At 41.9% G+C, this 12708-nt stretch overlaps 1 protein-coding gene across 1 annotated transcript; it reads left to right on the plus strand.

The window, feature by feature from the left end:
- Positions 1–8388: 8388 nt before the first annotated feature.
- LOC147339697 (odorant-binding protein-like) lies at positions 8389–12477 on the plus strand. The gene is made up of 5 exons (XM_086388847.1): positions 8389–8522; positions 8991–9130; positions 10108–10178; positions 11198–11308; positions 12371–12477. The coding sequence occupies exons 1-5, from the start codon at positions 8442–8444 to the stop codon at positions 12475–12477; spliced, it is 510 nt and encodes a 169-aa protein (XP_086244973.1). The 5' UTR covers positions 8389–8441.
- Positions 12478–12708: the final 231 nt, after the last annotated feature.

Genomic DNA, 12708 nt, shown 5'->3' on the forward strand with positions numbered 1-12708 from the left:
AGACCAGAGTCGTCAGAGAGAAGCAGAAATCCCCACAAGCTGGTGGAAACTAGTGTTACCGTCAGTCCTGACCTCATGGTTGCCCACACACTTCCCTCATCCAGGGGAATGGGATTAGAGAGAGCTCATAATTTATTTCTACAAAATCAGTGTTTAATCTCACATGATTCTGACAGAATCTAAAGGCCTTCCAACCACACTGAAACATGGATTTGAATTCTATTCCTCTATCAGGGGCTTCCCTGATAGCTCAGTGGGTAAAGAATCCGCCTGCGATGCAGGACACCCTGGTTTGATCCCAGGGTTGGAAGAACCCCTGGAGAAGGGAAAGGTTACCCATTCCAGTATTCTGGCCTAGAGAATTCCATGGGACTCTTTACTCCATGGGTTAGCAAAGACTTGAACACAACGGAGCGACTTTCACTTTCCCTTTAAGGAAGTGATTTTCTTAAAGTGAGAGCTTTAAACATTCTAAACTAAGACAGCCTCAGAAAACCAACCTGATCTAGACTAAACTGTGGCTTTTTAAATTTCTGTTGAGAGGAAATTTGACCAAAAAAAAAAAAAAAAAGGCAAAAGAAAACCCACTAGCTTCCAGATTAATATGAAAAAAAATGTGCTTCATATATTCAATAAAACATTACTCAGCCATAAAAAAGGATGAAATCATACCATCTGCAGCAACATGGATGGATCTACAAATTTCAACCTGAGTACGTCTGGAAGGGAAAAGACAAGCATCACGTGATATCCCTTGTATGTGGCATCTCAAATATGGCATGAAGAAACTTATTTACAGTACGGAAGTAGACTCACAGACACGGAAGGCAGACTTGAGGCTGCCACGAGGCGGAGGGGTTTGGTGACGAGAAGGACTGAGAGTTTGGGATTTAGCAGATGCAAAGTAATATATACAGGATGGAGAGACAAAAAGATCTTATTGTATAGCACAGAGAAGTACATGCAATACTCTGAGAAAATGTCGATAAGAAAGGACTCAGAAAAAGAGTGGATATTAGTGTGTTTATGTTTAAACAAATCACATTGATATGCCCCTGAGACTCACAGATCATAGCTAATCAACTATAATCCAATGTAACATAAATATTAGAAAATGAATTCTTGATGAACCCAAAGACGAGACTTGTGTGACTACAGGCATGTGCTCCACTTACCGAGCCTGAACATGCCTCCTGAAATCATTATCCCTACAATCAACCCCCAGTGGTAAAGATCACCCCACATGCACATCTTGGGGGAGATTCCACATGGACACCCACCTATATCACAGAGATGTGGAGTAGTGAGGTCCACCAGGATTCTCACATTGGATCAGCTACCAGCTCCTGCACCCTGGACAGCCTCCAGCCTGAGGCTCACCCCTGTCAGCCATCACACAATCAACTCTACTAAACCTCTGGTTCTGTTTTATTCACCTACAGAAAGAGTCACTGAGACCAGACACGTCATCTTCTGCGTGGAATCAAGATCAACAACATGAAGACGACTTTCCTGGTTCCTGATGAATGTGATCCTTCTCTCTTCACACTCATACTTCCTCTCCCATCTCATCTCTCCTGGTCACTAATCATGTCCTGCTTGGTGGTATTTGATTTCTGAGTGTTAAATAAATTGATGTAATACACACCTAAGTTATTTGTGTCGGTACTGAAAGCCCCCGTTTTAAAACACACAAATAAGCACATTAAATTTAACCATCCAGAAACATATCTCTTTGAAAGACGGGTGCTCCATCAAAGACAATTCTTAGGAGGAGTAAAAGGAGATGTCCTAGTGGTGTCCAGGGGAGAAGGAGAAAAAAGACTAAACCATCATGGGACAGGGGACATGGTTATGGATGCTCTTACTACAGTGGGACAGAACAGTCTGCTCCAGAACAATGTCCCCAGGAAGCATCTTATTCATTACAGGGAAAGGAGCTTGTGCTCCACTCTCTGATCTTCATAGAGAGGAAGTGGAAGATGCCATGGGCCAAGACAGGATAAATCAGTATTCTGACAGCACCAGCACTTCTGCAACTGAGCTGAAGGACTGATGTTTCTTACCTTTCGGATCACTACGAACCAAAGATGGGCAGGAGCTGAGCCTTGGACAATCCACAAGACCATGAAGTCCATGCAGTGTCTGCAAGAACAAGATGATTGGCAGATTCATTCAGGAAGTTGTAACTGTTCACAATATCTGAAGATTGTCTTCCATCATCTTCCATCCTTCTCATAAGAGGATGAGAAGCGGATGCTAGGATTTGCAAGGACTGGGCATCCCCACTGTCATGGATGGAGAAAGCTGCACAGCCCCCATGGTTCTCGAGATGCTTACGATCTAAAAGATCATGCACCCACAAGACTTAAAACATATTCTGAGAGTTGGATGAAAGCTCAGAGATTTGGTCCAAGTCCTGAGGAAATAACACTATACCTGAGTGATAGTTAGCAGAATAAATATTTTAGTTCCTACGGAGACACAGCCTCCAAATGTCTACAGCTGGCCACTGTCAAATGCATCAGCCATAAATGTTTCTGTGCTTTAGTGCATAGTAATGGAGGTCAAGGGCTTTCTTCAAGTTCTCCCACATGTATAGCAGAGTGTATACAGTTGGAGTTCTGACTTTGTCTTCACAGTACGTTGGGAAATGCTGAATTGTATGGGTGGATACACACAGAGGCAACTGCACCCAGAGTAAGGGCATAAAACTCTTAAGGGATATTAAAAGACAAGACCTCACATATACAAGACAAAAATACTGATATATCTTCTATATATATATATATATCAGTATTTATATACTGATATATCTTATATATATCAGCCACATATGTGAGTGACTGTGTGTGTTAAGATAACTATTTATAAGATACCGATATATCTTATATATATATATATAAATACTGGTATATCTTATATATATCAGTCACATATGTGAGTGACTGTGTGTATTTAGATAACTGTATTTATTATATAAGATACCAATATATCTTATATATATATATAAATACTGATATATATATCAGTCACATATGTGAGTGACTGTGTATATTTAGATAACTGTATTTATTATATAAGATGCTGATATATCTTATATATATATATATGAATACTGATATATCTTATATATATCACTCACATATGTGACTGTGTTTATTTCAATAACTGTATTTATTTAAAAAAAAAAGAATTTTCACCACATACCACACAGATAAAGAGGATGAGAAAACTACAAACAGCTTTATGTTATTGGAATTAATGCTTCTGATGAAATGGACACATTACTTGAAAGATGTATTACTGAAATTCATACTTGATAAACAGAAAATTTCTACAGCCCTTTATCTGTTAAAGAAATTTAGTAGAATGCTCCATAAAGTTGAAAGCTAAGATGACTGGACTCCATGAAGAGCAGTCTTTTTTTAAACATGCGTGAGAGTTAAACTATAAAGAGAATCATATTTCTGCTTAGGTACTACTATTTCTACAGATTGTATTGACTTAGAGGTCTAATTTATGAATCCAAGATCTATATTTACCATTATGAATGTATCATAGCTACCAGATGGTTAAATTTATTTCTAAATGCTTCAACACCACAATCAACACACCAAGGAATTTTTTTTTTATTATCAACTGTGTCATAATTTCTTCAAATGGAATGCCTTATCAAAGTGTACACAATGGAGTATTACTCAACCATTATAAAGAATACATTTGAATCAGTTCTAATGAGGTGGATGAAACTGGAGCCTATTATACAGAATGAAGTAAGCCAGAAAGAAAAACACCGATACTGTATGCTATGCTATGCTATGCTATGCTAAGTCTCTTCAGTCGTGTCCGACTCTGTGCAACCCCATAGACGGCAGCCCACCAGGCTCCCCCATCCCTGGGATTCTCCAGGCAAGAACACTGGAGTGGGTTGCCATTTCCTTCTCCAATGCATGAAAGTGAAAAGAGAAAGTGAAGTCGCTCAGTTGTGTCTGACTCTTAGCGACCCCATGGACTGCAGCCTACCAGGCTCCTCCGTCCATGGGATTTTCCAGGCAAGAGTACTGGAGTGGGATGCCATAGCCTTCTCCGTATACTAACGCATATATATATAATTTAGAAAGATGGTAACAATAACCTTGTTTGTGAGACAGCAAAAGAGATACAGATGTATAGAACAGTCTTTTGGACTTTGTTGGGGGCGGGGATGATTTGGGAGAGTAGCATTAAAACATGTATAATATCATATAAGAAACAAATCACCAGTCCAGGTTCAATGCAGGATACAGGAAGCTTGGGACTTGGTGCACTGGGATGACCCAACGGGACGGTACGGGGAGGGAGGTGGGAGCGGGGTTCAGGATGGGGAACACATGTACACCTGTGGCGGATGCATGTTGATGTATGGCAAAACTAATACAATATTGTAAAGTAAAAAAAAAACTATAATAATAATAAAATTAAAAAAAAAAAAACAAAACAAAGTGAACACACTTCTGTGGACTTCCCTGATGGTCCAGTCATTACACTTTCCTTCCAAAGTAGGGGGTGCTGGTTCAATTCCTGATTGGTGAGGTAAGATCCCATATGCCTTGCAGCCAAAACACCAAAATATAAAAACAGAAGCAATGGTGAACAAATTCCATGTGTGTGTGTGTGATGTTAGTCACTCATTCACGTCCGACTCTTTGTGACCCCATGGACTGTAGCCTGCCAAGCTCCTCTGTGCATGAAGAATTCTCCTGGCAAGAATACAGGAGTCGCTTGCCATTTCCTTTTCCAGGGAATCTTCCTGATCCAGGGATAGAACCTGTGTCTTCGGCATTGCAGGCAGACACAGTCTGAGCCACAGGGAAGCCCATCAAATGAGATTGGGCACGTTCAGGGTGGTAAGTGCATAGAATTTTGATAGATACAACCAACCAAAGGGGACCTTTCAAAACAATCTGTATTTTTTCTCTAGTTGTACTGTGCTCTTCTCACTGCTACACACTTTACTCACCCTTCCAACTATCCTCAATTCAGTTCAGTTCAGTCACTCAGTCGTGTCCGACTCTGCGACGACATGGCCCACAGCATGCCAGGCTTCCCTGTCCATCACCAACTCCTGGAGCTTGCTCAAACTCATCAGGAGGCCAAAGTATCAGAGCTTCAGCTTCAGCATCAGTCCTTCCAATGAATATTCAGGACTGAGTTCCTTTAGGATGGACTGGCTGGATATCCTTGCAGTCCAAAGGACTCTCAAGAGCCTTCTCCAACACCACAGTTCAAAAGCATCAATTCTTCGGGGCTCAACTTTCTTTATAGTCCAACTCTCACATCCATACATGACCACTGGATCAACCATAGCTTTGACTAGATGGACCTTTGTTGGCAAAGTAATGTCTCTCTTTTAATATTCTCTCTAGGTTGGTCATAGCTTTTCTTCCTCAGAGCATCACTCAAAACCTTCTCTATGGAAATATTCCCTCATTATCAAACAGGAGCCCAAACACACTCTAACTTTCCACTTTCCGTTTTTTTTTTTTTTTAATTCTCATCCTACAACTTCTAAAGAGGGATTTACTTGGCAATTCTTTGTTAGCTTGTATTCATATGCATCTGACTTCTTTCACAGGAAGCAGCTCACTGGACAATGTACTGAGTCTGTCTGCTTCCTGCTGAATTCCGAGGCTCAGCTCTTGTTGGCACTAAATCTGTATGCACTGAATTCAGGTCCAAGTGCGGACAGGAAGAATCTTACAGAATACATGTTCTTTATGATGCCTCAGTTCAGTTCAGTTCAGTCGCTCAGTCGTGTCCGACTCTTTGCAACTCCATAAATTGCAGCACACCAGGCCTCCCTGTCCATCACCAACTCCCGGAGTTCACTCAAACTCACGTCGAGGTAAATGTTTACAGCACAGTATACTGAACTTATTTCTCATCTGTGACTGTCAGAGGAATTAGAAATCAAGACCCTGTGCAGAGAAATGAAGCTTTTCTCTGCCTCCTTGCACACAACTTGAGAAGGGCCAGCCGGGGGTTTACCGTTGCTGACGACGGCTCTTGTTTCTAACCTACCATCAGCTAACGCTCGCCCATCATTACAGTAAGGTGGAGGAGGTGGAAAACTCCAATTCCTATGTAAATGATGTTAACCACACACTTTGATCAAGGAGTACGTCAAGAGGCTGATTGATTGAAATATCCAGAAAGGAAGGAAGCATCCATCATTCAGAAAACTAACATGTGTGATGAAAAAGAAAACATGTTTCAGTGCCATTCTCCCAAATCATCCCCCGCCTCCCTCTCCCACAGAGTCCAAAAGACTGTTCTGTACATCTGTGTCTCTTTTGCTGTCTCTCATACAGGGTTATCGTTACCATCTTTCTAAATTCCGTATACATGCGTTAGTATACTGTATTGGTGTTTTTCTTTCTGGCTTACTTCACTCTGTGTATTATCATATAAGAAACGCATCGCCAGTCCAGGTTCGATGCAGGATACAGGAAGCTTGGGCCTGGTGCACTGGGATGACCCAGAGGGATGGAATGGGGAGGGAGGAGGGAAGGGGGTTCAGGATGGGGAACATGTGTACACCTGTGGCAGATTCATGTTGATGTATGGCAAAACCAATACAATATTGTAAAGTAATTAGCCTCCAATGAAAATAAATAAATTTAAATTAAAAAAAGAAGATAACGGACACTGATTGACAAATACCAGTGTGGAAACATAAAAACAAAGGAGCAGAATGGTGAGATACACTGTGACCTTTGTCTATGGGACCGGTCCTGTCTGATATTTGTAGGAAATTTACTCCTCCTCAAGTCAACCTGCAACAAGCCAAAAAGTTTCCACGAGTATTAGGAAATTTATGGATATGTTACTATTTTTTTCTTTTCATCTCTCTCTTTTCCTCTTCTCCTGAAGAGCTCTGACAGGTTCTCAATGGAAAATATGAGCTCAAAGGAAGCTCTGAGTGGTGATGATTTTTAGCAGGATCACTTGAGGCAAAGTATACATAGCACTGCCTCCACTCCACTGAGTGTTGATCTGTCCTTTACAGGGGCTCCGTGTACCTCAAAGTGTCTCCCTGACATTTAGTAACAAACACCCTGTCTTTCCTGAGTGAGACTGATGGGGCAGCCTTGGAAGCTCTGCTGAAATCTACAGCCTGGGTTGACCATTGAGAGGGGCCCCTCCTCTGTGTTACCCGGCTTCTAGGTGGGAACTCCCTAGAGACCAACATGCAGTTCTAGCTTCCATCTCTGTACATTCGAATTTATCTAACTGAGCCCTGATGGCTCTCTTTCCCTGACACCACAGGTCTCAGGGACAGTCACAGAGTTGGGGTGTGGGGTGACTTCTAAACTCACTTGGGGCCAGTGTACTCAAACTTTCTAAGCTTTCTTCCTTGTCCAATAGATGGTGTTAACGAGGACCACTTCTGCTGAAGCCATGTACCCATGCGTGTGACTGAATGACCTTTGGCTCTGGATCCAAAATCCTTCACAGGCCCAGCTGGAAATAAATCGCTGACAAACTTCCTCAGGCATGAGGTTAAGGAGCATTGATTAGGTGAGGTTAAGGAGCGTTGATTAAGCGAGGTTAAGTGGCTTCCCTGGTGGCTCAGACGGTAAAGCGTCTGCCTGCAATGTGGGAGACCAGGGTTCAATTCCTGGGTGGGGAAGATCCCCTGGAGCAAGAAATGGCAATCCACTCCAGCACTCATGCCTGGAAAATCCCATGGATGGAGGAGCCTGATAGGCTACAGTCCATGGGGTTGCAAAGAGTCGGACACGACTGAGCGACTTCACTTTCACTTTCAAGGAGCGTTGATTAGGTGAGGTTAAGGAGCCTTGATTAGGTCCTCCTCTTAATTATAAGAAGTACAGAGCCTGCTGTGAGGCTGAAGGAAGGGATAAAGACTTTGTTTTGACATGTTTGTCATCCCAGAGAAATAGGAGGCTTTCCAATAGTCTCGTGGGAAATATTTTCAAGTTTATTAAATGATACACTCAATTTAATTTTAGAAAAAACATTTTAAAATATCTAAATGTTAAGGAAACAATACAGGAATGGGGGTATATGTACCTTGGACAGCACATTCCAGTTTGATGTCAGAATATAAAGGAAAATAAACATTCCTGACCTTGAGCTATCAGATGTGTTTGTGAGTTCTTATTCACTCTAAAGGTCAGATGTCCAGATTCCCTCAAGCTTCTCCTAAAACAATCGTCATGATAACAATGATGAAATTACATAAAAGATGGCTCCTGCCAAGCAGGATACTGAAGATGACTCCTGTGTAACCTTGGTCTCAGGAGGAACAACCATTGGTTCATGACATGTCACGCCAACATATCAGCCCTATAAAAAGTGGCGCCAGCTTCCATCCTCTCCAGCTACTGGAATACCCTCAGCCTCGACAGAAGAAAGACCACGGGAGCCTCAAGATGAAGGTTTTGTTCCTGAGTCTACTTCTTGGTGTGATTTGTGCTGCCCAAGAAGAGGAAGCTCAGCCAAGTCTCTCAGAGGTACCAGGGATGGTCTGATCTGGGAGGAGGTCTTGCAGAGAGAGAGAGAGTGTGTGTGTGTGTGTGTTCCTTTTGTGATTTTGTTATTGTGGATCCATAATGTGAGCCATCTCCCTCCATCTCAACACTGCTCTATTTACGGGCTCTATGCCTGTTCTGTTTCATCTCTACTGTGTATTAGTTGCCTCTTATGCACTTTTTTTTTTTCTGCTCTAGTAACAGATCAGCCAAACAGCTGTTGGATTCGAGATCCTGCATTTGACATCAGAGCTCAAGCTCTCTCAGAAATGTCTCAATTGCTTCTTTCCCTCTAACTTCACTTTTCCCTTATTTTATAAACCCTCCTTTTTTTCAGTCAGTTCTGATTATGTCTCTGACTTGCAAAACTGATGGGAAACTCATGCCTGATGAGGCTGGATGAAAGAGAAGGACAAGGACTACAATTTCTGAGGGGAATTTTACTGTTAGCTTTCAGGGCAATGGAGAACCGCCTACATTGCATCCAGTAACCTGGGGAAGATCAAGCCCAACGGGCCATTCAGGGTTTACCTCCACAAACTTCTGTTTGATGATGAACAGGGCACAGTAGACTTCTACTTCTTTGTCAAGTAAGTAAAAATCACCCAGAAGGAAAACACATGTAAACCCCGAGCTTCAGGGAGGGTGTGTCTCCCCCATCTGCAGGGAGCTCTCTGGATGTGTTGAGACCATGACACCCTGAGTTGTGGGGCTGAGCAGGGTCTCTGAGCTGGGGGTGCAGTTCCGCTGTGAGTCTCCAGGGAATCTCCTGGAGCCTTTGCTTGGGGGCGGGGTGTTCCAGAAGCTCCACTCGCATCAACTCATTAAAGCGATGAGGGACACATATACAATCTCCTTATGTCACATAAGCATATCATGTGTACTTGTGTGTTTCCTTGTAAGTGTATAGGTCTTAACATTTGTGTCTTTCAGTGTTTAATCCTCTTATAGTCCTGTGATAGAAGAAGAGTGTGTGTTTTCATAAAATTAAATATTTCTTTTCCTAAGTGGGTGATTTCCCCCCCTATTATTTAATCAATTATTTCCCAGGTTATGAGAACACCCAAGGTCTGTCACGATGACAACCATCTGTTTACAGGAAGTATTTTTTAAAAACAGGTATTCTTTTATTTTTCTAAAATTCTAGATTCTTCCATATTCTGCTTTAAACATGATTTACCCTGTATTTGAAGTTTATCTTTGGAACTAAGGCTCAGATTTAATAGACAAGCCCTCCTTGTCACTTGATACTGACTTGCCCTCAGAGAACATGTTTCCTCTCTTTTAAAGGTCACATTATAGCGGAACCCGCGGGCGTGCGTCCCGAGGCGTAGGCTACGTCGTCACGTCAGCGTGGGAGAGAGAAAGACAGGAGCCGACTCGGCAGGGACTGGGGGACGGGAAAGAAAAAAAAAAAAAAAGAAAAAAAAATAAAGGTCACATTATTACAGGCATTAAGCTTACCTGTCACACTTAATCTTTGGGAAGAAACAAAGAAAATCCTAATTTTATATCCATTTTTTTCATGACTTTAATCCACCTGCTTGAATGTGTTTTTGTTTTTAAGACACAAGGGAAAATGGGAATATAAACACGTCTCGGGAATAAAGCAAGAGGATGGCACTTACGCTGTTGACTGTAAGTATGACTGTTTCACTGGTCAGAGTATGCTTGGGTGGAAATCTTGGCACAACTTCCTTCCGGAATCCCACACAGCTGAATTCTACTCCTACAAACAGTCAGAGGAGTGAGCATGCTCCTGTCCATAAGATCTCCAAGCATTTTATTTTGTCAGGAGACAAGGGTTCAAACATATGGCTTGGAGGTCTCCACCCAATTATGAGTGTTACCCAATGATATAGCATGTGGAGACCTGTATTTCATATGGTTCTCACACATAACTTACAACAACCTTATGAACTGATGTCTCAGGAGTCTTAAGTATGCACATCAGTATCATTCACTCAAACAAAAAAAAAATCTTAAAACATCTTAATATATCCAAGGCTCAGTGGATGAACATAAATCCAAGGAAATGATCCTGAGTTCAATCATCAAGGCAGCTTCTGTTGAAAGCCGTGGGGATGCTGGCTAACACTTACATCCCTGCGGCTGCTGCTGCTAAGTCGCTTCAGTCGTGTCCGACTCTGTGCGACCCCATAGACGGCAGCCCACCAGGGTCCCCCGTCCCTGGGATTCTCCAGGCAAGAACACTGGAGTGGGTTGCCATTTCCTTCTCCAATGCATGAAAGTGAAAAGTGGAAGGGAAGTCGCTCAGTCGTGTCCGACTCCTAGCGACCCCATGGACTGCAGCCCACCAGGCTCCTCCGTCCATGGGATTTGCCAGGCAACAGTCCTGGAGTGGGGTGCCATAACAGCCCCAAAATACATTCCTCTTTTTATGGGGCCTAAAGGGTATATATTTGACTACAACTTAAGTGTATCCAATTAACTGTATGAAAATTAGGAAAGAGAAAAGTCTTGTCTGTTTCGCTCGGGGCCATAACGACCATCGCGTTCAGCTCACCCGCGGAGTTAGACAGAGATCTATATGGCACGTACCGTTGCTGCTACACTCAAAATGTCACAATACATCCAACTGACAAGATATTAAGGCAAGGTTGTACATATGTATCTTTTCTCTCTCTCTCTCACAGACGAGGGTAAAAATGTATTTGAGGTTAGTCATGCGTCCAACAACATTCTAGTAGCACATAACACCAACGTGGATGAGCACGGCAAGAAAACAGTACTGACTGGACTATTTGGTACGTATGACATCCTCCTGTTCACATGGACACCATCATGGAACATTTCCTTTGTCTGTATATTTGTCCATAGAATCAGGATATGCTGACTATATCCATTACTCAGTCTATGGGACCCACTTCTTTTCGTTCACGGTGTTAGGGACTCTGGAAAGTAATCTACCAGGGAAGAGGAGCTTGTAGGCCTATGGGGATCAGATCATCAGGAATTTAAAAATGGTTCTCACCTGTGGAAATTTCGAAATTAACTGAATTTTACTAAAAACAGCTTAAATTTTTTTTTTAATTTTAATGGGAGGAAAATTACAATGGTTTTTAGTTTTTTTGTTTGTTTTGTTTTTTTTAAACACCTCAATTAATGTCAAGCCATGGCTAAAATGAGGCTACTCTCCATTTCCTCAGTTGATACCAGCTTCTCAGTACTCTCTAAGCCTTGGAACAGAAACTTTTATAATAAAACTTCATCCCTTTCAAATGTTCACATGTGTTGTTTTTATGAACACTGATAACACCCCCAAATAACCACACTGAGAAGTGTGAAGCACCTTCTTAGTGAGAAGTGGGAGAGGTATGGAACCAACAAGATATCAGGCGTCTACTCCAAGAAAGGTATAGGGTAGAGCGGTGTATTATTACAGAATAGTTCGTGTCCCATTATCATGTATGACGTGGTGAACACGTCTCTCTGTCAGGGGAGAATCCTGTTTCCTATTTATTTGGGTCCAGAACATGACCTGAGTGGCAGCTGCAGATATCTGGGAAGCTGGTCATGGAGCAGGTCATTTCCTCATTGTGATGGATGGGCCCCCAAATTCACTGAGCTACTGCGAGTCTCTAAGGGTCCTGTTACTGATACTGCTGGGGATCTAGCCACACAGTTGGACAGAAATTAATTCCTAAGACAGACAGCAGATTTCTGTGTCATGGGAAATACAAATTGTTTGAGGCTTAATTTGTAACAAGCCAAGATCTGACTTGCACACTCAACTACTTTTTCTGCACTGAGGAATTTCTCTGGGATCTCAGAGGTAAACATTCTGTTTTCTGCATGGTATTTTTCAGTTAAAGTAAATATTGAAGACGAAAGCTTGCAGAAGTTCAAGGAGCTGACTCAAGAGAAAGGGATTGAAGAGGAAAATGTTGTGAATTTCATCGAAACTGGTAAATGAATTATATACTTTTTCCTAAATATATCATTCACCCGATAGGTAAATATTCTATTAGTAAGCAAATCAACTTATTGAAAATTTCTTTCTCCAGAAATAATATTTTCCATAATCTCTTACTTAAAAACAAACCACAAAACCAGCCTTGTAAATCCTTTGGAATGGTAGTAATCTGTGAATCTTTATTTCCTGTCCTTTTCATCTTCCCCCAGATGACTAGCTTCCTTGAGGAAA

The sequence above is a fragment of the Bos grunniens genome, chromosome X (genome assembly GCF_055505025.1).
Source record: "Bos grunniens cultivar Pamir isolate PY7600 chromosome X, Bosgru_T2T1.0, whole genome shotgun sequence".
In the NCBI taxonomy this organism is placed as follows: domain Eukaryota; kingdom Metazoa; phylum Chordata; class Mammalia; order Artiodactyla; family Bovidae; genus Bos; species Bos grunniens.

Excerpts from the sequence above, each read along its gene's own strand:
- LOC147339697 (XM_086388847.1), top strand. The coding sequence starts at position 8,442 with ATGAAGGTTTTGTTCCTGAGTCTACTTCTTGGTGTGATTTGTGCTGCC. Across the intron at positions 8,523-8,990 it reads CTCAGCCAAGTCTCTCAGAG|CTTTCAGGGCAATGGAGAAC; the intron begins GTACCAGGGATG and ends TTTTACTGTTAG. Across the intron at positions 11,309-12,370 it reads AGTACTGACTGGACTATTTG|TTAAAGTAAATATTGAAGAC; the intron begins GTACGTATGACA and ends GGTATTTTTCAG.